This window comes from Triticum aestivum, chromosome 1B (genome assembly GCF_018294505.1).
Source record: "Triticum aestivum cultivar Chinese Spring chromosome 1B, IWGSC CS RefSeq v2.1, whole genome shotgun sequence".
In the NCBI taxonomy this organism is placed as follows: Eukaryota; Viridiplantae; Streptophyta; class Magnoliopsida; order Poales; family Poaceae; genus Triticum; species Triticum aestivum.
The window spans coordinates 338,992,981-339,018,145 of record NC_057795.1 but is presented as its reverse complement, the minus strand read 5'-3'; the positions used below and the strand labels follow the sequence as shown (position 1 = coordinate 339,018,145).

Genomic DNA, 25,165 nt, shown 5'->3' with positions numbered 1-25,165 from the left:
GTATTTGTGGCGTAGCTCGGAAGGAGAGGGTAGCAGTCGACCTGCACCTCGTCCTCCTTACAGAGCGCACGTTGTACTTGTGGTGTAGCTCGGAAGGAGAGGGTAGCAGTCGATCTGCACCTCGTACTCCTTGCAGAGCGCACGTTGTACTTGTGGCGTAGCTCGAAAGGAGAGGGTAGCAGTCGACCTGCACCTCGTCCTCCTTGCAGAGCGCATGTTGTATTTGTACTTAGGCGAGCGCAATGCTGCAGCTAAGCCTCCGAGTGGAAGGCTGGCTTACCACTCGGTAGGATTTTGTTTATCTTAGGCGAGTACTTGGACTGCAGCTAAGCCTTCGAGTGGAAGGCTGGCTTACCACTCGACAGGATTTTGTTTATCTTAGGCGAGTACTTGGACTGCAGCTAAGCCTCCGAGTGGAAGGCTGACTTACCACTCGACAGGATTTTGTTTATCTTAGGCGAGTACTTGGACTGCAGCTAAGCCTCCGAGTGGAAGGCTGACTTACCACTCGACAGGATTTTGTTTATCTTAGGCGAGTACTTGGACTGCGGCTAAGCCTCCGAGTGGAAGACTGGCTTATCACTCGGTAGGATTTTGTTTATCTTAGGCGAAACGGATTTCGCAGCTAAGCCTTCGTGTGGGAGACTGGCTCACCACTCGGTTAGGATTTGTTTACAGACTTGGGCGAATCGGATTTGCAGCCAAGCCACTGTAACATCCCCAGCATCACACTACAGTAATCTCCCCCTAATGAAGGTCATGTCATCATGATCATCATGCCAAAAGGCCACTTGTCCAAAATCTGCTTCAAAGTCAAATTCAAATTGCATGTCAAATATTTGCTTCTTCTTTCATGAAAACTAAATGTTCATCAGGTGGCAAATAATCATTTGTTAATATTGGTGGTGAACCAACATTTTTGTAAAAGGTTTGAGTGGCCTAAACTACTTAAAACAGTGACCTAAGCAATAAATTAAATGCCTTTTTAATTTATAAAATTGGCAACTATTCCAAAAGCCTCCCAACCTTTTTGTGGCAGTGCACAATAATTCCTTGAAATTATCTTGCCCAATGACATAATTTTGCAAAGTCCTAATGGCTAAAAGGAAAAGGCAAATTGCTGCTGGGAATTAAAAAAAACAAAGAAAAAGGAAAAGCCCCCCCCCTCAACTGGGCCGACTGGTGCGCGCCGCTACAGGGGCGCCGTCCCCGCCGGACCCGCCTCACCGGCGACGCCCGGGCGAGGGGATAAGGCTTGCGCCTCCCCGACGCCTCGGCCTCCTCGCCTCCCACTCGCCCACTTGCCACTCTCCCACCAGATTCCTCCTCGCTCCCCCTCACCCTTCTCCTCCCTCACCGAGGGAGCCGCTGCCGCGCGCCGTCGATCCCACGCTCCCTGTCAACCTCTCGCCTCGCCCCGATGACGTAGCGCTCCGCCGTCGTCCTCTGCGTCGTCCTATCCAAGCCATTGGAGCCGGAAGCCACCGAGACGAGCCCGACGACCTCTTCTTCCCCTACGGCCATCTTCAACTCCGGCGATGATTCCGGTGACGACATGCCTCCCCGAGCCCATTTGAGCACAACTACAGGGCCCGGTGAGCAGTCGTCGTCCTTCTCCCTCTCTCCCCGCGTGTTTCCGTCACCGTAGTGGTCGCATTGGAGATGCCCGAACTCTCCGTCGCGGATCTCGACGCCGGCAAGACTCCGGTGACCAAATGGTCACGGGCCAGTGCCCAGCGCGCTCACCGCACCGCGTAGGCCTCGTCTAGCCGCTTGGTTTGCCCGCAAACGCACCCCAGCCCCGATCCCAACGATGACCGAAGTCCGACATCCGCCCCGCTCGACGCCGTCGTCGTTTCCATCGATGCCAAGGCCGTCCGAGCACACCATCGTGCTCGGGGCACTCCAGCGGTGCGGCCTAACGCTTTAGATCGCTTGTGAGCGCGCTAGTTCTTCGTTTTCGCCGAGCTACCGTAGACCACCGCCGCCGGCGACCTTGCAGCTCCCTGTTCCGGCCATCTCCGGTCGGTCCAGTGGCACCACTCGACGCGCGACAGCGTCAGCGTTCGAACGCAAGTGAAAACGCGTGATTTGGTGTTCTGTAGCGATGATCCGAGCCTCTCCGGCGGACTCGCCGCCGCGGAGAGCTCGCCGGTGCAACTCCGGCACCGGCCGCCGACATGGCCGACCTGGGGCCACCCCCAGGGTGGCTGCCAGCGGGCCCCACGGGCCCCAGTTGACCGGGTTGACCCAATCAACTGCTGACTGGGCAGCCCCAGCCACTAACGTGCGGGCCCCACCGCTTAATTAAGCTAATTAAAATGTTTTTATAGTTAAAAGTAATTAGTAATCTAATCTGCCACTGCCATAAGGGGCCCAGCTGTTAATTTAACCTCTTTTTAGCTAGTTTAAAGTTCTGTTAGCCCATTGTCTATGACAGGTGGGACCCACTGGTCAGTTTGACCAGTCAGCCAGTCTGTTGACCTGCTGATGTCATGCTGACACTCTGCTGACGTCATAATTCTTTTTTCTGTTAATATAAATAAATCCAGAAATGGTTTAATCTTTGTAATTTAATAGAAAATAAACCGTAACTCGGATGAAAATGTTTTCTATATGAAAGTTGCTCAGAAAAATTCAACGAATCCGAATACGCGGTCCGTTCATCTGTCACATGCCTCTAACTATCTGAACATGGAACTTTTCCCCTCCGGTCATCTGTCTGACACAGGTCCGGAACCGGGAAAACATTCCCGGTTGAATTCCCCCTTCACCTATATCGTGTAGCCATACGTTAGGTCACTCCCGGCACAACATATTGCCACGTTATGCTTTGTGATGCTATGTTTGCTTTATATTTACTGTTTCTTCCCCCTCTTCTCTCCGGTAGACCCCGAGACCGATGCCGCCCCTGTGATCGACTACGTCGACGACGACCCCTCCTTGCCAGAGCAACCAGGCAAGCCCCCCCTTTGATCATCCCGATATCGCCCATTCCATTCTCTCATGCTTGCATTAGATTTTGCTACTGCTATTGTTTGCACCTATTCTGATGCATAGCCTGCTTTTGTATCTGCTGTTGTACCTTACCTGCTTATCCTAAACTGCTTAGTATAGGTTGATTAGTGATCCATCAGTGACCCCCCACCTTGTCCTTGTTGCCCCTGCTTCATCATTGAAGACCCGATCAACGGGATTGAAGACCAGGCCCCGGCACCGCACATCACTTTCCCCTTAGTTGCTCGACACTGCTGGGTTACTATCGAGTGCCGAGGGTGAGACCTCTACAGCACTTCTGATGTTAACCCTGTAGTGTAGCTATTCGGTCGTGGTCATCGAGGGTGATTCTGCCTTAACCACTTCCGATATGACTCTGTCGTGCAACCCCTCAAGTGTGAACCTCGGGGGTGATTCCTCTTACATTCACCTTGATGATTACATTGAGTGAAATTCACCGGGGGTGATTCCTTGGGTTTTTCCCCTTAATGTTTGGACACACGGATACTTGGACTTTACCACTGTTACTTGGAAAGACGGGTCGACCCTGAGGGGTACCCGCGCGAGCTTAATTGAGAGTGATGTGGAGTCGGGTTGACCTGGAGGGTGCCCGCGAGATAATTACGAGGCGTGGCCGGGCATTCCTAGCCCTTGCCGCAAGTCCTCGAGACGGGGCAACGAGGTCACATCTTTCGTGAGTCTCTGCTTGTTACCGCGAGTTCCTAATCCACTACGATTTGGATATTTGATCCGAGGGGCCTCTGGCCTGATAGCACTAACCATCACGTGGGCATAGTATGGGCGTTCTGCGTCGTATACATCAGCCGAAGCTTAATAGACGTTAGCGACTGAGTGGCGCGCGCCAGGTTGGACTACGTAAGCGCCTGCCTTGTTGAAGGAGGTAGCTAGGTTTGCTCACCGGCCGCGTACGCAACGTGCAGGAGTTTCCGGGGAGATGGCCCATGACCCCTGGGGGCATAGGTTTAGTCCGGCGTGCTGACCTCTCTGTTAAGTCTAGGTCGGGTTGCGGCGTATTGTTTGGCCGAGGCCGGGCATGACCCTGGAAAGTGTGTCCGGCCGGAGTTAAGCGAGCGTGGTGGGTAAGTTGGTGCACCCCTGCAGGGAAGAAAACATCTATCGATAGCCTGTCCTACGGTAACGGACACTTGGAGTTGTATCCCGATCGATACAACTAGAACTGGATACTTGTGATGAGAATTGGATGTTGATGAGAATTGGATTGTGATGACAATTGGATAGTATGGCTCTGGGATTGCTTTCTCGCAGGGAGTCGAGAAAGGATCTCTGGCCGAGGTTGATAACACTACTACTACCTTACTTTATGCTACTCTACTCCCTCCTGTTGCTGCAAGATGGTGGTTTCCAGAAGATGTTAGTCTTCGATAGGACTAGGCCTTCTCTCTATTCTGGCATTTCTGCAGCCCAGTCCACATAGACAGCCTTCCTTTGATAATGTTGCATCTGTAGTGTAGATCCTTGCTTGCGAGTACTTTGGATGAGTACTCACGGTTGCTTTGCTCCCTATTTTTCCCCTTTTCGATTCTTCTCGGATGACGCAACCAGATGACGGAGTCCAGGAGCCAGATGCCACCTTTGACGACTGCTACTACCCCGAGGGCGCCTACTACCACGTGGCGGAGACCGCTGACGACCAGGAGTAGTTAGGAGGCTCCTAGGCAGGAGGCCTTGCCTTTTCGATCAATGTTGCTTTTGGGCTAGCCTTTTTAAGGCAAACTTGTTTAACTCATGTCTGTACTCAGATATTGTTGCTTCCGCTGACTTTTGTGTTTTCGAGCTTATGTATTCGAGCCCTCGAGGCCCCTAGCTTGTAATATAAAGCTTGTATTATTTTAATTTGTGTCTAGAGTTGTGTTGTGATATCTTCCCGTGAGTCCTTGATCTTGATCGTACACATTTGCGTGTATGATTAGTGTACGATTGAATCAAGGGCGTCACAAGTTGGTATCAGAGCCGACTGCCTGTAGGTAGCCCCCTTTCCAACTCCTTGGCCGAAGTTGAGTCTAGTCACTGAAAAACTTTTACTAACATGGCTGTGGGTCTTACGGGCCCACGTCGCCATTGGGTGGTGTTAGGATCTTTTACTCCTTGTCTATACTCTGGGACTCCTGAACTCTCTTCTACTCGGGTTAAACGAATTTACTAACTCTGACATTAGTTTCTCGTACCCACTTCCTCCCGGAGAGCCCCGACCTTACCGATGATCACTTGCTTCGCCAGAAGATTCTGCGGTTACTCCTCGATGTTTCTCGAGACTCTGTGCACATTGCCGTACAGTTCCTGACCACCGGTAATCCTCGTGAATAACCTCCTTGCCATTTGTACCTTCATCCCCAATTGCTCATGTTGTTACAAGATACCCCTAGCACTCTCCGTTGTTCCGAGAATCCTTGTGCCTTCTGCTTTGCAGCTTCTTTTGCACTAAGGATAATTCACTTAACCGGGGTCCGCTCATCCCGAGTTGTTCATATGCTTTTCAAAATACTTGGAAACACTACCCGATCTTTCGAGTATCCTCTTCAAACTATTGCTCTGCAATTACTTGTCTGCTTGCATTATAGATGCTTTCCATATGTGTAGCAATATTCATTAGTATCCTTCGACACCTTCATTTTGATCCTATTGATTCAACATGTGTGTGAAGGCACACAATCATCAGTGATCCTTCTATATCTTTTTGGCTTAGACGTCATTTTGAACATGAGCTGGTTCTCGACCAATCTATTTGTCATCAATTGTGCCCCTAGGTCTATTCTACATATCCATCCTTGATCAGAGCGTCTGCTTCTGATCCTTCGTTTAGGAAATCATAATTCCTTTGTTATCTAAGCATCGAATTATTCAGATGTTCTATAATCCGATGCCTTTGCATTCTTTCTTCCTCTGATTGAGTACCGATACTCACATTAGCTCCATTGTGGACCGGCAGGCCCATTGCCGGGTTGTTATCCGATAACATCCTTCATATGCAATAACCTTGTGAGCCTTTTCTCGGATACATAAAGCCTTTGGTAAATTGTATCCTCTCCTTTTGTCAACCATGCTCTGCTTCGAGCTTGTGTTGTTTACTTTTGAAGTTTGTGGAATAGGTTCCTAAGATGCCCCTATGGGTTGAACCTATGCCTCCCCTAATCCGTTTGAACCCGAGAGTTTTTAATGAGTCTTACTCTTCTGGTGTTTTGCCAGATAACATTTCAACACTACAACTTCATTGAACGCGAGAAGTAAATGAAAGGTTATGCATTGAAGAAGTGGGAGTTGACCTTGAACTTTGTGTTCATGCCCATGGACCCGATGTGGAACTTATCATGGAAGCTTCTTGTGATAATAATAATCCCCTATTATAAGTTCATCTGGTAACTATGTTTGGTCCTTTGCAACTGTGGTTCTGACCATGATTGTTCCCCTTTGATTCAATTTCTCGAACAAGTTAAAATACTTGTCTTCTATAGATCTTTTCATCTGTCCAACCTCTATTTCGATCTACCTCGAGTGTTGCCCCCTGTTATCTCGAGGATATTGTGTCATTGCACTACCTCTTGTGAATTCTCATTGGAATGATACTCCATCACATCATTCCTAGCCTGATCGGCTATATCATTATCGAGCTAATTTTAACTGTGCTATCCGGTCCTTCTTCTGGAGCACAACTTCCGACGACGAGCTATGCTTACGTCAATCTTCCTCATCTTATCATTCCTCCTTGAACAACAAGCTTGAATCCGAGCTTGTGTCGTATACGTGGTTCCAATAGCCTTTGCTTCAACATTCCTTTTGCTTGATGTCGTTGCTGTTCGATGGCATCTTCATAGAGCCTCTCGACAAAGGCGTCATGATCAGCATCAACATTTTGACTTCTGTTGAGATGACAATTGAATTCATGGTGAGAAATACCATCCTTGACCTTCAATGATTTGAATTATCATTGACAACCCCCTTATCTTCTTTCCAACACATGTTGATCATGTCTTGGTTATACCTTGGACTCCTTGCTATTCCTGCAATCGTTCTTGGAGTATTTCTTGTGATCTTCAACTCCAGCCCCTACTTGTAACACAAGGTTAATGCTACCTCGAAGCATGACTGAGGTATTCCGAATATCAACCATGAACATTGGAAGCACACTGTCGAATGTTTCTTGATCTATTATCCAAACACCATTGTATGGGTAATATCATGATTATCCCCTCGCCCCCTTTATCTAAATGATATTTAAACTTGTTGTCATATCATGTATATCCTGCTCCGCTTCCCCTTGGGAGGGATATAATCCCCACTCTTATGAGTAAACACATCTTCCTTTCCTTTGGGTTGTTTGATTCGATAAACACATTTTCCTTTCCATTGGTTTGCTCAACCTTTCTTGTGATCTATATATGTTATAAGCAGAAATAATTCCCTGCTTATGGAAACACCTTGGTTTACAACTCTGTCAGTGTGACCCTGTTACTATTGCTAACGACATCCTGGTAACCCCCGATGGACGAGAACTTTGCCTATTGGTCCGCCTCGTTCAACGAGCAGGAAAATGGTTCTCTTCGTCCCTCGCCCTTGGTACCAACGTTGTTGCCAACATAACTGACAGTCTATCATCTGACATGCCTTGCTATCGGCCCCCTTTCTTCTATTAACCCACATGGTGGGCCCATAACCCACAGTTCCATAGCTTCGGAACCTGACTCTCCTGTATATCTCTGATTCTGAAATATTCTTGCATTTGGCTTCGTATCATGTCATGAGCCACCTTTCGAGAGATGATCTATTCCCGATGCTCTGAACCCCTTTCTCACACTCTGTTCAGGTATCAATCGTTTTTCCATTCGTTTGAAACTTCCTATTGTACCTTCATACTTTGCTCTCGATGTTTTAATAAGTTTCAACTCGAGAGATTTTTCTACCTCATTCCCTGAATTGTTCATTTGATAATTAACCCTATAAGGGTCAGTTCTCCCGAAGTTGCTCTTTACTTCCCCACGTAAATCTCGGGACGAGATTTCTTGTAGTGGAGGAGATTTGTAACATCCCCAGCATCACACTACAGTAATCTCCCCCTAATGAAGGTCATGTCATCATGATCATCATGCCAAAAGGCCACTTGTCCAAAATCTGCTTCAAAGCCAAATTCAAATTGCATGTCAAATATTTGCTTCTTCTTTCATGAAAACTAAATGTTCATCAGGTGGCAAATAGTCATTTGTTAATATTGGTGGTGAACCAACATTTTTGTAAAAGGTTTGAGTGGCCTAAACTACTTAAAACAGTGGCCTAAGCAATAAATTAAATGCCTTTTTAATTTATAAAATTGGCAACTATTCCAAAAGCCTCCCAACCTTTTTGTGGCAGTGCACAATAATTCCTTGAAATTATCTTGCCCAATGACATAATTTTGCAAAGTCCTAATGGCTAAAAGGAAAAGGCAAATTGCTGCTGGGAATTAAAAAAACAAAGAAAAAGGAAAAGCCCCCCCCCCCCTCAACTGGGCCGACTGGCCCAGCTGGCCACCGTGCCCCCCCCATGGGCCTCGGCCCACCTCAACTAGCCGGCCCAGCTCCCCGCACCGCGCCCCCTTCCTGTTCCCCCGGTGCGCGCCGCTACAGGGGCGCCGTCCCCGCCGGACCCGCCTCGCCGGCGACGCCCGGGCGAGGGGATAAGGCTTGCGCCTCCCCGACGCCTCGGCCTCCTCGCCTCCCACTCGCCCACTTGCCACTCTCCCACCAGATTCCTCCTCGCTCCCCCTCACCCTTCTCCTCCCTCACCGAGGGAGCCGCTGCTGCGCGCCGTCGATCCCACGCTCCCTGTCAACCTCTCGCCTCGCCCCGATGACGTAGCGCTCCGCCGTCGTCCTCCGCGTCGTCCTATCCAAGCCATTGGAGCCGGAAGCCACCGAGACGAGCCCGACGACCTCTTCTTCCCCTACGGCCATCTTCAACTCCGGCGATGATTCCGGTGACGACATGCCTCCCCGAGCCCATTTGAGCACAACTACAGGGCCCGGTGAGCAGTCGTCGTCCTTCTCCCTCTCTCCCCGCGCGTTTCCGTCACCGTAGTGGTCGCATTGGAGATGCCCGAACTCTCCGTCGCGGATCTCGTTGCCGGCAAGACTCCGGTGACCAAATGGTCACGGGCCAGTGCCCAGCGCGCTCACCGCACCGCGTAGGCCTCGTCTAGCCGCTTGGTTTGCCCGCAAACGCACCCCAGCCCCGATCCCAACGATGACCGAAGTCCGGCATCCGCCCCGCTCGACGCCGTCGTCGTTTCCATCGATGCCAAGGCCGTCCGAGCACACCATCGTGCTCGGGGCACTCCAGCGGTGCGGCCTAATGCTTTAGATCGCTTGTGAGCGCGCTAGTTCTTCGTTTTCGCCGAGCTACCGTAGACCACCGCCGCCGGCGACCTTGCAGCTCCCTGTTCCGGCCATCTCCGATCGGTCCAGTGGCACCACTCGACGCGCGACAGCGTCGGCGTTCGAACGCAAGTGAAAACGCGTGATTTGGTGTTCTGTAGGGAAGATCCGAGCCTCTCCGGTGGACTCGCCGCCGCGGAGAGCTCGCCGGCGCAACTCCGGCGCCGGCCGCCGACGTGGCCAACCTGGGGCCACCCCCAGGGTGGCTGCCAGCGGGCCCCACGGGCCCCAGTTGACCGGGTTGACCCAATCAACTGCTGACTGGGCAGCCCCAGCCACTAACGTGCGGGCCCCACCGCTTAATTAAGCTAATTAAAATGTTTTTATAGTTAAAAGTAATTAGTAATCTAATCTGCCACTGCCATAAGGGGCCCAGCTGTTAATTTAACCTCTTTTTAGCTAGTTTAAAGTTCTGTTAGTCCATTGTCTATGACAGGTGGGACCCACTGGTCAGTTTGACCAGTCAGCCAGTCTGTTGACCTGCTGATGTCATGCTGACACTCTGCTGACGTCATAATTCTTTTTTCTGTTAATATAAACAAATCCAGAAATGGTTTAATCTTTGTAATTTAATAGAAAATAAACCGTAACTCGGATGAAAATGTTTTCTATATGAAAGTTGCTCAGAAAAATTCAACGAATCCGAATACGCGGTCCGTTCATCTGTCACATGCCTCTAACTATCTGAACATGGAACTTTTCCCCTCCGGTCATCTGTCTGACACAGGTCCGGAACCGGGAAAACATTCCCGGTTGAATTCCCCCTTCACCTATATCGTGTAGCCAAACGTTAGGTCACTCCCGGCACAACATATTGCCACGTTATGCTTTGTGATGCTATGTTTGCTTTATATTTACTGTTTCTTCCCCCTCTTCTCTCCGGTAGACCCCGAGACCGATGCCGCCCCTGTGATCGACTACGTCGACGACGACCCCTCCTTGCCAGAGCAACCAGGCAAGCCCCCCCTTTGATCATCCCGATATCGCCCATTCCATTCTCTCATGCTTGCATTAGATTTTGCTACTGCTATTGTTTGCACCTATTCTGATGCATAGCCTGCTTTTGTATCTGCTGTTGTACCTTACCTGCTTATCCTAAACTGCTTAGTATAGGTTAATTAGTGATCCATCAGTGACCCCCACCTTGTCCTTGTTGCCCCTGCTTCATCATTGAAGACCCGATCAACGGGATTGAAGACCAGGCCCCGGCACCGCACATCACTTTCCCCTTAGTTGCTCGACACTGCTGGGTTACTATCGAGTGCCGAGGGTGAGACCTCTACAGCACTTCTGATGTTAACCCTGTAGTGTAGCTATTCGGTCGTGGTCATCGAGGGTGATTCCGCCTTAACCACTTCCGATATGACTCTGTCGTGCAACCCCTCAAGTGTGAACCTCGGGGGTGATTCCTCTTACATTCACCTTGATGATTACATTGAGTGAAATTCACCGGGGGTGATTCCTTGGGTTTTTCCCCTTAATGTTTGGACACATGGATACTTGGACTTTACCACTGTTACTTGGAAAGACGGGTCGACCCTGAGGGGTACCCGCGCGAGCTTAATTGCGAGTGATGTGGAGTCGGGTTGACCTGGAGGGTGCCCGCGAGATAATTACGAGGCGTGGCCGGGCATTCCTAGCCCTTGCCGCAAGTCCACGAGACGGGGCAACGAGGTCACATCTTTCGTGAGTCTCTGCTTGTTACCGCGAGTTCCTAATCCACTACGATTTGGATATTTGATCCGAGGGGCCTCTGGCCTGATAGCACTAACCATCACGTGGGCATAGTATGGGCGTTCTGCGTCGTATACATCAGCCGAAGCTTAATAGACGTCAGCGACTGAGTGGCGCGCGCCAGGTTGGACTACGTAAGCGCCTGCCTTGTTGAAGGAGGTAGCTAGGTCTGCTCACCGGCCGCGTACGCAACGTGCAGGAGTTTCCGGGGAGATGGCCCATGACCCCTGGGGGCATAGGTTTAGTCCGGCGTGCTGACCTCTCTGTTAAGTCTAGGTCGGGTTGCGGCGTATTGTTTGGCCGAGGCCGGGCATGACCCTGGAAAGTGTGTCCGGCCGGAGTTAAGCGAGCGTGGTGGGTAAGTTGGTGCACCCCTGCAGGGAAGAAGACATCTATCGATAGCCTGTCCTACGGTAACGGACACTTGGAGTTGTATCCCGATCGATACAACTAGAACTGGATACTTGTGATGAGAATTGGATGTTGATGAGAATTGGATTGTGATGACAATTGGATAGTATGGCTCTGGGATTGCTTTCTCGCAGGGAGTCGAGAAAGGATCTCTGGCCGAGGTTGATAACACTACTACTACCTTACTTTATGCTACTCTACTCCCTCCTGTTGCTGCAAGATGGTGGTTTCCAGAAGATGTTAGTCTTCGATAGGACTAGGCCTTCTCTCTATTCTGGCATTTCTGCAGCCCAGTCCACATAGACAGCCTTCCTTTGATAATGTTGCATCTGTAGTGTAGATCCTTGCTTGCGAGTACTTTGGATGAGTACTCACGGTTGCTTTGCTCCCTATTTTTCCCCTTTTCGATTCTTCTCGGATGACGCAACCAGATGACGGAGTCCAGGAGCCAGATGCGACCTTTGACGACTGCTACTACCCCGAGGGCGCCTACTACCACGTGGTGGAGACCGCTGACGACCAGGAGTAGTTAGGAGGCTCCTAGGCAGGAGGCCTTGCCTTTTCGATCAATGTTGCTTTTGGGCTAGCCTTTTTAAGGCAAACTTGTTTAACTCATGTCTGTACTCAGATATTGTTGCTTCTGCTGACTTTTGTGTTTTCGAGCTTATGTATTCGAGCCCTCGAGGCCCCTGGCTTGTAATATAAAGCTTGTATTATTTTAATTTGTGTCTAGAGTTGTGTTGTGATATCTTCACGTGAGTCCTTGATCTTGATCGTACACATTTGCGTGTATGATTAGTGTACGATTGAATCGAGGGCGTCACAGCCACCCACTGGGGGATTGTTTTGAGTGGACAAAAGAAATAACGATTACTGGGAAAATTATAAAGCTCTTGTCTTTGATAAATAAACTACAGAAGTACTTTTATTACAACTCATCCGAGTGAATAGTTAAGTGTAAAAGGGGCGGAGAAGCTCCGCGTTCCAAGCTCAGGGCTCGTCGATCTGATGCTCGACATTGTAAAGACGGTATGCTCTATTGTGGAGAACCTTGGTGATGATGAAGGGACCTTCCCAAGAAGGAGCAAGCTTGTGTGGTTTCTGCTGATCCACTCGGAGAACCAAATCTCCTTCCTGGAAGGCTTGACTCTTCACGTTTTTGGCGTGGAAGCAACGCAAGTCTTGTTGGTAAATGGTCGATCTGATCAAAGCCATCTCCCTTTATTCCTCTAAAAGGTCGACTGCATCTTGCCGCGCTTGTTCTGCTTCAGCTTCGGTGTAGAGCTCGACCCGGGGAGCATTATGGAGAAGGTCACTCGGCAAGACTGCTTCAGCTCCATAGACCAAGAAGAATGGAGTTCTTCCAGTCGACCGGTTGGGCGTGGTCCTTAACCCCCAAAGCACCAAGGGAAGTTCGTCGACCCATGCACCAGCCGCATGCTTAAGATCACGCATCAAACGGGGTTTCAATCCTTTGAGAATCAAACCGTTGGCTCGTTCTGCCTGTCCATTCGACTGAGGATGAGCGACTGAAGCATAGTCGACTCGTGTGCCTTGAGACGCGCAGAAGGCTCTGAACTCTTCGGAGTCGAAGTTTGATCCATTGTCAGTGATGATGCTGTGCGGGACTCCATATCTGAATATCAATTCTCTGATGAAGCTGACAGCAGTACCGGCATCGAGGTTCTTGATGGGTTTAGCTTCGATCCACTTAGTGAACTTGTTGACTGCTACCAGCACATGGGTAAAACCGCTTCTGCCTGTTCTCAAAGGACCGACCATATCCAAACCCCATACTGCAAAGGGCCAGACGAGTGGTATAGTCTTCAAAGCTGACGCGGGCTTGTGTGACATATTGGAGTAAAATTGACATCCCTCGCACTTGTCGACTATCTCCTTCGCCATTTCATTCGCTCTTGGCCAATAAAATCCGGCTCGGTATGCTTTGGCCACGATGGTCCGAGAGGACGCGTGATGGCCACAGGTCCCCGAGTGGATGTCATCAAGGATTATTCGACCTTCCTCCGGTGTTATGCATTTATGACCAACTCCAGTCGCGCTTTCTCTATACAACTGTCCCTTTATCACGGTAAAGGCCTTAGATCGACGGACGATCTGTCGAGCCTCTTCTTTGTCCTCCGGGAGTTCTTTCCTCAAGATATACGCAATATACGGTATTGTCCAATCGGGAGTGATCACTAAAACTTCCATGATCAGGTCGACCACTGCTGGGACTTCAACCTCAGTCGGATCCGTAACACTCTTAGGTTGCGGAGCTTCGTCGGTGAAAGGATCTTGTACGACTAACGGAGTGTGGATATGTTCCAAGAACACATCACTGGGGATGGCTTCTCTCTTGGATCCTATCTTCGCCAAATCATCAGTTGCTTGATTTTTCAGTCGGGGTATGTGGTGGAGCTCTAACCCTTCGAACTTCTTTTCGAGCTTCCTCACTGCATTGCAGTATCCAGTCATGGCTGGGCTTCTAACGTCCCACTCCTTCATCACCTGATTGACCACCAAATCTGAGTTGCCATAGACCATAAGGCGACGGACGCCGAGTGAAATGGCCATGCGCAACCCATACAAGAGTGCTTCATATTCTGCTTCATTGTTGGAGGAATCAAAGTGGATCTGGAGCACATATCAGAGCTTGTCTCCTCGGGGGGAAACCAAAACAACCCCAGCACCAGAACCATTTAACATCTTAGAGCCATCAAAGAACATGGTCCAATGCTCCGAGTGAACTTGAGTCGGCTGCTGTTGCTCAATCCACTCGACAAGGAAATCTGCTATAGCCTGGGACTTAATGGCTTTCTTTGCCTCGAATTTGACATCAAGGGGAAGGAGTTCAATCGCCCACTTAGCCACTCGACCAGTTGCATCTTTGTTGTGCAGAATCTCTGACAATGGTGCGTCGCTGACGACTGTAATGTCATGACCAGAGAAATAATGAGCAACCTTCTTCATGGTCATGTAGATCCCATATACGAGCTTCTGATAATGAGGATATCTTTGCTTCGATGGGGTCAAAACTTCAGAGAGATAATACACTGGGCGCTGAACTTTGAAGGCTTTCCCTTCTTCTTCCCGCTCGACCGTAAGTACTGTACTGACGACTTGTCCTGTGGCTGCAATATAAAGCAACAGAGGCTCTTTGCTGATTGGAGCAGCAAGCACCGGCTGGGTGGAGAGCAGAGTTTTTAACTCGGCAAACGCTGCATCAGCTTATGGAGTCCACTCGAACTTGTTTGCCTTCTTCATCAGTCGGTAAAGGGGCAATGCCTTTTCACCGAGGCGAGAGATGAATCGACTTAAAGCAGCCAAGCATCCAGTAAGCTTCTGGACGTCGTGCACACGCACAGGGCGTTTCATTCGGAGTATGGTGCCAACTTTTTCTGGGTTAGCATCGATTCCTCGTTCTGAAACGAGAAAACCGAGTAACTTTCCGCCAGGTACTCCGAATGTGCACTTCGATGGATTGAGCTTGATATCATACCTTCTGAGATTGGCAAATGTTTCAGCTAGGTCAGTCAATAGGTTGGAACCCTTTCGCGACTTGACCACGATATCATCCATGTACGCTTCCACATTCCGACTGATTTGAGTGAGTAAACACTTTTGAATCATTCTCATGAACGTGGCTCCAGCATTCTTGAGGCCGAATGGCATGGTGATATAGCAGAAGCACCCGAATGGAGTGATGAAAGCTGTTTTGATTTCGTCAGGTCCATACAGACGGATCTGATGATACCCGGATAAGCATCTAAAAAAGACAATCTCTCGCACCCTGCGGTCGAGTCAACAATTTGGTCGATGCGAGGGAGAGGAAAATGATCTTTCGGGCAGGCCCGATTGATATGTTTGAAATCAATGCACATGCGAAGTGAGTTGTCCTTCTTGGGAACCATGACGACATTGGCGAGCCACTCGGAGTGGTATATCTCTCGGATAAACTCTGCTGCAAGGAGTCAAGCCACCTCCTCGCCAATGGTTTTTTTCTTCTGAACGGCGGACCGTCGAAGATGTTCTTTAACAGGTTTCGCTTTTGAGTCGACTCTAAGGCGATGCTCAGCCAGCCCCCTGGGAACACCCGGCATGTCAGCTGGCTTCCATGCAAAGATATCCCAGTTCTCACGGAGGAACTGGATGAGCGCTTCTTCCTATTTAGAGTCGAGTGTTGTGGAAATATGGGTCGGTGCTGCATTGGGGTCAGTCGGGCGGATATGAACTGGCTTCGTCTCCCCAGACGACTGAAATGCTGACTCTGTGGCGGGCTTCTTGGCCCGCAGCAAATCACTCGGATCTGCATTCTTCTTGTATTCCTCCAGCTCTACCACTGTTATCTGGTCATCCGCAATCTTTGAGCCTTTCTGGAAACACTCTTCTGCCTTCTTCTGGCTGCTAGTGATAGTGATCACGCCTTTGGGGCCAGGCATCTTTAATTTGAGGTACACATAACATGGTCGAGCCATGAAGCGGGCATAGGCTGGTCTTCCCAAAATAGCATGGTAGGCGCTTCGGAAATCCACGACTTCAAATGTCAGCTTCTCTTTGCGGAAATGCTTCGAATCGCCGAACACTACATCCAGAGCTATTTGGCCGAGTGACTCAGCCTTCTTTCCAGGGATGACTCCGTGAAAACTCATGTTGCTGGAACTGAGCCTGGACATCGGAATGCCCATTCCCTTGAGCGTCTCTGCATACAGTATATTCAATCCACTGCCGCCATCCATCAGTACCTTCGTCAGTCGAGTGCCTTCGACGACTGGGTCGACCACCAGCGCTTGCCTCCCAGGGGTGGCAATGTGAGTGGGGTGATCAGACTGGTCGAAAGTGATGGGAGTTTGCGACCATCTCAGATAGCTTGGTGTCGCCGGGGCGACCATATTGACCTCACGATTGATCACTTTCAGTCGACTTTTGCTCTCTACATCAGCAAAAATCATCAGAGTGGAGTTGACATGAGGGTACCCTCCATCACTATCCTCCTTGTCCTCAGCCTTGTCCGACTCCTTCTCTTTGTCCTTTGGCTGTTTCCCTTGAAACTGCTGGATTAAGAGCCGACACTGGCGAGTGGTATGCTTTGGGTAGATGAAGTTACCCTCTTCGTCTTTCTTCGTGTGGATATGACACGGTAGATCCATCACTTCATTACCTTCCTTATCTTTTACCTTCTTGGGGTTCCAAGATCCTTTGGGCTTCCCTTTGAATTTGCCCTGAGTCACGGCCAGAGCCTCTCCAGGAGCAGCTGGCTCGGCCTTCCGCTTCTGCTTCTGACTGGAGTTTCCTTTCTCCGACTGACTCGGCTTGTACTTGCCACTCCGGAGTCGGTCCTCTTCTTCGCCATTGGCGTACTTGGTGGCTATTTCCATCATCTGACTCAGGGTCATATCTCCAGTTCGACCAAACTTCAGGCTCAACTCTCTGTTCTTGACACCATCCTTGAAGGCGCAGACCGCTTGATGGTCTGACACATTCTCTACAGTATGATGCAAAGTGATCCATCTCTGGATGTAATCTCTCAGAGTTTCACTCGACTTTTGTACGCAAACTTGCAGCTCTGTCAGTCCGGCCGGTCGCTTGCAAGTTCCCTCGAACGTCCTAACGAACACTCGGGAAAGATCTTCCCAGGTGTAAATGCTGCTAGGAGCCAACTGATTCAACCACGCCCTGGCCGAACCCTCTAGCATAAGTGGCAAATGCTTCATGGCCACCTCATCATTACCGCCACCAATCTGAACAGCCACTCGGTAGTCTTCAAGCCAAGTTTCAGGCTTAGACTCTCCAGTGAACTTACTCACTCCAGTCGCCAACCTGAAGTTGGGGGGTATCACTGCGGCTCTGATGGCTCTGCTAAAGCATTCTGGACCTGAAACATGGACTCGGCTGCTTGTGGGCACATCTCTGTCATGGCCACATCTACGAGCTCTGTTCCGGTCGACCAAACCTTGCACAATGATGGATCTTGCGTCAAATCCTGGCTCTCTGGGGTCGACTGGAGCTCTCCGCCCAACACTGAGCTGGCGTCTGTCATCTTGCTGCCGATGGGCGTTAGACCCACTTCTCGGGGGTGGAGTGGGCACTCAACGCCTGTCATCACGATCAAATCGACCATCATAGTGGTCCCGCCGGCCTTCACGTCCCACGCGCCTCGGAGGCGATCTTGGACTGTGAGCCGAGTGAACAGTATTTGCGGCGACGGATCGACTGTAAATCCTGTTGCGCGACTGTGACACAACTGAATTTTGATCTCCTGCCGCCCGAAGCAAATCTCTGATCTGCATCAAGCCTCTTCCAGCCTCCGACTGAGAGGGCTGAATTGACTCCGCTATACGGGCTGCAGCTGCCAAATTCTGAATCGGGGTTCGATATACCTGAGTCGGTTGCGGAAAGAGCTGACGTCGGCTGGAGTCGGGTACTCATTGACGCGCACGCTCGTCGAGTGCTCGCTGGAGGTTCTCCAGTCGAGTGCGTTCAGCCAAGTTGGCCAAACGCGCCTCTTCCAGGGCACGAGCCTCAGGGGTTTCTCCTGCAATGGGAGTATGCAGGGCATCCATGTTCCGGCGGCGAAGTTCTTCCCTCTGCTGAGAAGTGAGCGGCTCGGGCTGATACTTTTCGTGGGCCTGAGCTGGGTCGCCCCCATCGTCCATCCCGTCGTTGCGCGGGAAACCAGGAGGGCTACGAGGCCCGTTGACCATCAGGACTTCCGCCGCTGGATCACTGCTATCGCACTCGGATGCAGTCTCTACGGAGCTGGTTGACAGGTCGAACATGCCGTAGAGAGATTCGTTGGGCTCAATTGTCGCGACTTGGGTGGTGGCCGATTGGCGAGCCACTGCGTGTCTCACCCATCGCTGGAGCCTCGACTGACCGGAGCGCTTGCGCTGGCGGGAGACAGGGAGGGAGGATGACACAGGAGTCGACCGGTATGGGGTCGACGGCTGCCGTAGCAGGACGCCGCGGACACACGCCCGAAAGTGCGTCGCCCCGTGGACGGGGAGCGCGTCGATGTCGAGTGGTGCCTCCTGGAGCCAAGCGGAGTTGTCGGCGATGAAAGCGAGCGCACCAAGACGGATCTCGCGGCCCTCGACCAGAGCTCCGCCGGAAACCATGATGAAGGCAATCGGACAAATTGCAACTTCTTCAAAAAGTCGCTAAGACACCTGCCCCACGGTGGGCGCCAACTGTCGTGGTTCTAAGTCTGACAGTAGAATGGGGGGTAGGTATGGAGAGGCAAGATCCTAACTATGGAGTAGTTGTACACACGAGTGTTTAACGAGTTCAGGCCCTTCTCTGAGGAAGTAATAGCCCTACGTCTCGGAGCCCGGAGGCGGTCGACTGGTTTATGTGTATATGAGTTATAGGGGTGCGAACCCTTCTACCAGTGGAGGGGGTGGCTTATATAGAGGACACCAGGACCCCAGCCAACCCACATAGCAGAGGGTTAAAGTACATTAAGGCTGGGCGTTACTGGTAACGCCCTACATAAAGTGTCATCATGACCATTAAGACTACTTAATTACAGACCGTTTGGATACAGAGTAGATTCTAAACTCCTGGTGGTCGAGTGAGTCTTCATGGTCGAGTGTCTTCTAGCCGGTCGAGTGGAGTCCCTCTTGGTCGACTGGAAGGTAGCTTCGTCTAAGGATGTCCTTGGGTATGGTATCCTAGATAGGTCCATGACCCTACCCTAGGTACATAACATCATCACCTCCGACCTCCAAAAAGCAACCATTTCAATTACCAACTGCTAAATCATTTGGTTAAAATAGAAATCTCAAACATCTTACAACGTAAAGTGGACAACTGCAACTGTCTTATTGGTGTAAACTAGGAATAACCCTAATTAACACATCAGACTTACACAAAAGCAACAGCGCGTTTCATGCTTAACAGATTGATGCATCTAATGATAATACAATCGTATTACTAGCTGTTGTAAGATACTAATAAAATCATATAAGAACTAAAACTCAATATGTTACCATACTTGCTTCACAATGGGCCCCAGCAGTCAGTTGTATAAGTAATATAAGTGGGAGTATATGTTTGTATAACAGTGTCAGTATTCCTCTCGTAGTACTTCTTAATATAGTACAGTAGTATAATACTTCCTCCATTTCAAAATAGATGACCCAACTTTGCCCAACTTTGCATCAACTTTGTACTAAAATTAGTATAAAGTTGGGTCATCTATTTTGGAACGCAGGAAGTAAATGCGAAGACTTTGGACCGTGCGAAGTCAGCGACGGTATATTTCACTCTGCTATATGTGCGGTAATTTGGCGTTTTCAAGCAATTTCATGCCCCCTCCCCAGTCACTCAAGGTAATGGCTATTTTTTGAAAGAAATAGGCCTCTCCATCATTGTTATGCACACAATCATTTTTGTTAATCATTAAGCAGATTACAAAACAAACATGATCACGATCAAATCATAACAAAATAAGAAAAACACCTACGATTGAGTCGACTTCTTCCACATCGACTTCTTACACATCAACCTCTTCATGAAGAGAGAAGCTTCCTTCCGTCGTCGGTGAATGATGTTCTCGATGAAAAAATGACAATCTATGCACTTTGGCTTGTGGTTTTGTGGCTAGGACTACAAAAAAGTTATTAGATCTGCCACTAGTAAGAAATATAACAGTGTCAGTATTTCTTGATCGGGGTCTGCTCCAGTACACCCCTTCAAAAATTAAAAACGCTTTTGCTATTTCTCGAGTGCCTGAAAACTTTTTCATGCGTTAGTCATTTTACTTTGGTCACGCCGACGGAGAAGAAACCTCGCCGAAGATTGTGGGAAATCTATCTTAGGGGGAAACGACAGCCCCATTATCTATTTTAGGGGGGAGTGGTAGCCCCACTATCTATCTTATTAGGGGTGAGGGGTCCAAGGGATCCCTCAAGTTGTTCAGTGGTGCGGGGCTAAGCCGCCGGCTGCAAGGGTGAAGGTAGGCGGTCAGGCCAAGGTTGGCCGACAGCTATGTGATGAAGAAGAAGCTAGAGGTTGAAGATGAACAATGACATATCTGTTTTCAGCCATTGGGTAAAGATCAGGCGGTCCAGAATAGAAGTGATTGATGCAGCTTCTTTTTAGGTACCTCTATACCTGATGCATAGATGGACCCTAATTAAACATGATAATCAAGCTCTAAGGCCATCGCTTCGAGGTAGGCGATGGGAAAGACACAAAATTCAGAGGCTGTTTGGATGGGAGCCATCTCCTGCCTTGCCAATATATTGGCGTTGACTAAAGAGTTTGCATCCCATTTGTATGGAGACCAAAATTTTGGCATGCCATCTCGCCCCAACCTTTCCTCTCTACTTCTGTGCCAAAGCGCTGGCAACAAGAACGCCCGAATCGGTCGCCAATTTTTCGGTTTGCCCATGATGCCCATGATTTGGCAGGGCGGTCTTGGGCAGAAACCCAAAAACCTGTCTGACTAGCTAAGAGGTTGTTGGAATTCCATCTATATGCAACCTACCCTATCCTGTTTGTCATATGCCACCTACTCTTAGAGACAACCTGATCAACATTACCTTTCTCAGAAACCTAAACGGTGTGGAGCAGATCGCTATGGACTCTCTGGTGATCGCGTTGAGTAGACCCGAAGGTGGACAAGGTGTCCTTGTCGCTTTAGGCTAATACCTAAGGGACATTTCTCCGTTAAATCAACATACCTAGACTTACTTGGGGGCGTATAATTCCTTTCCATAAACCTCTATGGTCTACAATGGCTCCTCTCAAAGTTAGAATTTTTCTCTAGCAAGCCAATAGAGGCAGACTTCTTCAGCGATGAACATGTTCAAGAGGCATGGCCCAAGGAATGGTACATACGCTCTCTGTGACACACCGGTAGACAGCGATCACATCCTCTTCAAGTGCCCCTTGGTGGTCTTTCTTTGGAGTTGTCCTTTAATTGTGGTCTTTCTTTTGAGTTGTGTGTATCAATCCTTTAATTGCTGTTTGGACTCCCCCCCTCCCCCCCCCCCAAAAAAAAACGGACGCCGATAAGTGCCACACATGTGGGCGTTAGGGAGTCTGCCCACACATTTTGTGTGGTGTATAAGAGAAACAGCCCACACACTTACGTGTGGGCAAAACAAGTAATGTTCACACACCTTTTTTCCCTCCCGATCCCTCTCACACATATGTGTGTGGGTGAAATAGATAACGCCCACACGCCCCGTGCGTCAGGCCTCGTACCTAGTGGTCCCGCACGCCGTGCATGACAGTCACCGCGCACCCGCAGTTGCCATGGTCCAGACACTCGTCCATGTTCGTTTAACTGCAGTTGCCATGTCGCTGAACTACGGTTGCCATGCCGGACAACTACAGTTGTCATGGTTGCTCAACTGCAGTTGCCATATATGGTCTGGTCTACTGCAGTTGCCACGATTTCAAAACTTTAGGAGTTGCCACCTACTAACACTAGGCAGTCGAGAGAGTTGCCATGTGCTCACAAGCACACTAGGGCAGTTGCCATGTAAAAGGAAGAGTTGCCATCTGCTTACGTGCACACTAGGGCATTTGCCATGTACAATGCAAAAACACATGGCAACTCGGGTAAAAGAGAGTTGCCATCTGCTTACGTGCACACTAGGCAGTTGCCGTATACCCTGCAAAACACATGGCAATTGACATTTTCGGGTAAAAAAAAGGAGAGTTGTCATCTGCTTACAAGCACAATAGGGCAGTTGCCATGTACACTGCAAAACACATGGCAACTAGCAGCTTGGGTGTGAGAGAGGAGACGGGCGTGTGGGCGAGGTGGCAAATGTCCACACAACAGCCCTTGTGCGTTAGCGGAAAGTGGCGTGTGGGTGAACTGTTGAATGCCCATACACCGGCCCCTCCCGTGTGGTGAAACGGTCGTGTGGGCGACCGGGTGAATGCCCACACACCAGCCCAGTCCTACGTGGCACTAGAAACATGCCAAGATTCGTGCGCACACAAACGGACACGGGTCCACGCGTGTGGGCGAGATGCAAACGCCCACATGTGTGGGCGTTAGTGTTTCTGAAAAAACTCGTTTGAGGACCTTCTCAGTATCTTAGCTAACACGAAAGGACAGTTTTTAGCTTGGTAGACATTGGTGGCCATGACTTGGGCGCTATGGACTTGCTGTAACAAATTACCTGTGAGAAGAGCCTTTAAATGGTTTATTCTTTTGCAACCTAATTTTGCTAATTTTGCATTATAGATGTCTTCTGATCATCTCTTTCATGTTGATGATGTATGAACTATTATTGTTTCTTTGCTGTAAGACGATGTTAGCCTTGGTCGCTTTATTAATTTATAAAGCCAGGCACCTCTTGCGCCTTTTATCAAAAAGATAGCCTACTCATTCCTCGATGGGGAAAAGTACACAATGTCGATTATCTGACGGGCAATGAGAATGGATCAAGGCTAATCTGTGGCATGATTGCATAAGTTTTCACCGGGATTACTTTGTACTGTATCTCGAATCAGTAATACTAACAGAGTGGCATAAATTGCATGAACTCAAATGTTGTAGGAGGCTTCCAAGCCTGGATGAAGCAGGTAACTACAGAACCAAAGCAGCAAATGCATCAAAACAACATCGTGTTCCAACAGCATCGCTTTGTCCGGTCAAAAGCACACTATCAGACTGTCGAGGACGACTGAGCTTTGACACCTGCAATCAGCCAAACATTCACCCGTTAATTCAAACAGACTTACAGAAATATTTTGCACAGTATTAAGCTACTTTGGCAACTCCATGCCTACGGCTTGACAACTGCAAGGATGAAGACAAAAAAACCTACGGTGTTTCATCAAAATATTTCAAACCAAGCTTGAAAATAATCCATCATACTAATAGCATTTTTAGGCGATGTTGGAAACCACAATTGCTATTAGAGAAAATAAAGAGTGGTAGTCAACATTTTGTTCATACTAAACTACTAGAAATCTCTAGCATCTTATCAAGTAAAGCGCACACAACAATCTGCAATTGTCTTATTGATGTAAATTAGGAATGAGCCTACATAACCCATCAAGATTTATACAAAGCAACAGTGCATTTCATGCTACAGTTATTAGCATATTTTTTCCGAAAAGGGGAGCTTTATTACTTAAAAGGTTTAAGCATTACACCCGGCCTCTGCATAACTAAGATGCACACAGCCAACAAAGTCCTCACAACAAGGCAAAATAAAAGAATAAGGCGATATGCAAGGAAAATTCTGTATAACGCCTAAACTGGAGGTGGCCCAATCCTAAGATCATGCTACAGTTATTAGCATATTGACACATCTAAAGATAATATCATAGTACTAGCTGTTGTAAGATGCTAATAAAATTATATAAAGAACAAAAACATGCATATTAGCGTACTTGCTTCACCATTATCCCCAGCTGTCAGTTGCTTCTTTGTAGCTAGACAGTCCTCCATCTGTTCTGTCATTGGTCTCTTTCTTGGATGGGAACCCTGACGAGCACTCTCAGTAAAACAAACTTCTTGAGCTGTGTCTAGCCAAAAATAATAATATAGTTAAGGTCACGGAGTAAGTATCAGCTAGACAAATACACTTAAAACCAAAAAGTTATGCCTGATATAGTTCAACAGGTAAGCATTTCAAAGGACCTCCGACCTCCAAAAAGCAACCATTTCAATTACCAACTGCTAAATCATTTGGTTAAAATAGAAATCTCAAACATCTTACAACGTAAAGTGGACAACTGCAACTGTCTTATTGGTGTAAACTAGGAATAACCCTAATTAACACATCAGATTTACACAAAAGCAACAGCGCGTTTCATGCTTAACAGATTGATTGATGCATCTAATGATAATATCATCGTATTACTAGCTGTTGTAAGATACTAATAAAATCATATAAGAACTAAAACTCAATATGCATACTTGCTTCACAATGGGCCCCAGCAGTCAGTTGCCTTTTTCTAGCTAAATAGTCCACAGGCTGTTCTGGTGCTGGCCTCTTTCTTGGACGGGAACCCTGACGAGCACTCTTGATAAAACAAACTTCTCCACCTGTGCCTGGCCAAATGATTTAATACAATTAATATCACTCGATTAAGTGTCAACTAGACAAATACAATTAAAGCTACATTTTTATGCCTGCTGATATTTTTAATAGGTGAGCATTTCAAGAAACAAAGAGGCATGTGTGTCAAAACAATAGTACGCAGCTAGTTTACTTGCATTAGCCTCAGATGAGATATCAGAATATTGGGCAGAACATACAGGAGATCAAGTAGTTGCATCACAATTTGCAGCACATGATCTTAATGCAATGCATGTGTTCAAATGCAACTCCAGGCCAATTCAGGGCTTACTCCACATTATTTCTGAATTAGCTTTCCTTGGGAACCAAATAGTAGAAGGAGCAGAACGCAGCATGACCAGTTATCTAAATTAGTGCATCTGAAACATGGTCATCAATGAACAAAATACTACTGTAAATAATGTGCATAACTATTCACTAGTACAATAGAGGTCCTTCAAAAACTTTTTCAGAAATCAACTGTGCAGATGGATATTTATCTTGTTGGTGGGGCAATTTATACCATGGGTTTTGGTCACAGGTG

The 25,165-nt window shown here is 48.6% G+C and overlaps 1 protein-coding gene and 1 long non-coding RNA gene across 4 annotated transcripts in view; both read right to left on the bottom strand.

Moving 5' to 3' along the window:
• Nucleotides 1–19,608, bottom strand: part of LOC123091152 (uncharacterized) — a 26,113-nt gene extending 6,505 nt beyond the window's left edge. Inside the window, exon 1 of the long non-coding RNA XR_006442928.1 lies at nt 19,578–19,608. This is a non-coding gene — a long non-coding RNA (uncharacterized lncRNA). The remainder of the gene's footprint in view (nt 1–19,577) is intronic.
• Nucleotides 19,609–23,020: 3,412 nt separating this feature from the next.
• The window catches only part of LOC123122685 (uncharacterized), a gene marked incomplete in the record, with an annotated part of 15,443 nt that continues 13,298 nt past the window's right edge, over nt 23,021–25,165 (bottom strand). For 2 of the 3 annotated variants that reach the window (XM_044543011.1, XM_044543004.1), the window contains 3 exon segments: nt 23,021–23,249; nt 23,951–24,085; nt 24,480–24,614. In XM_044543011.1, the coding sequence (XP_044398946.1) occupies nt 23,218–23,249; nt 23,951–24,085; nt 24,480–24,614 (302 nt within the window). 3 annotated transcript variants of the gene reach the window in all.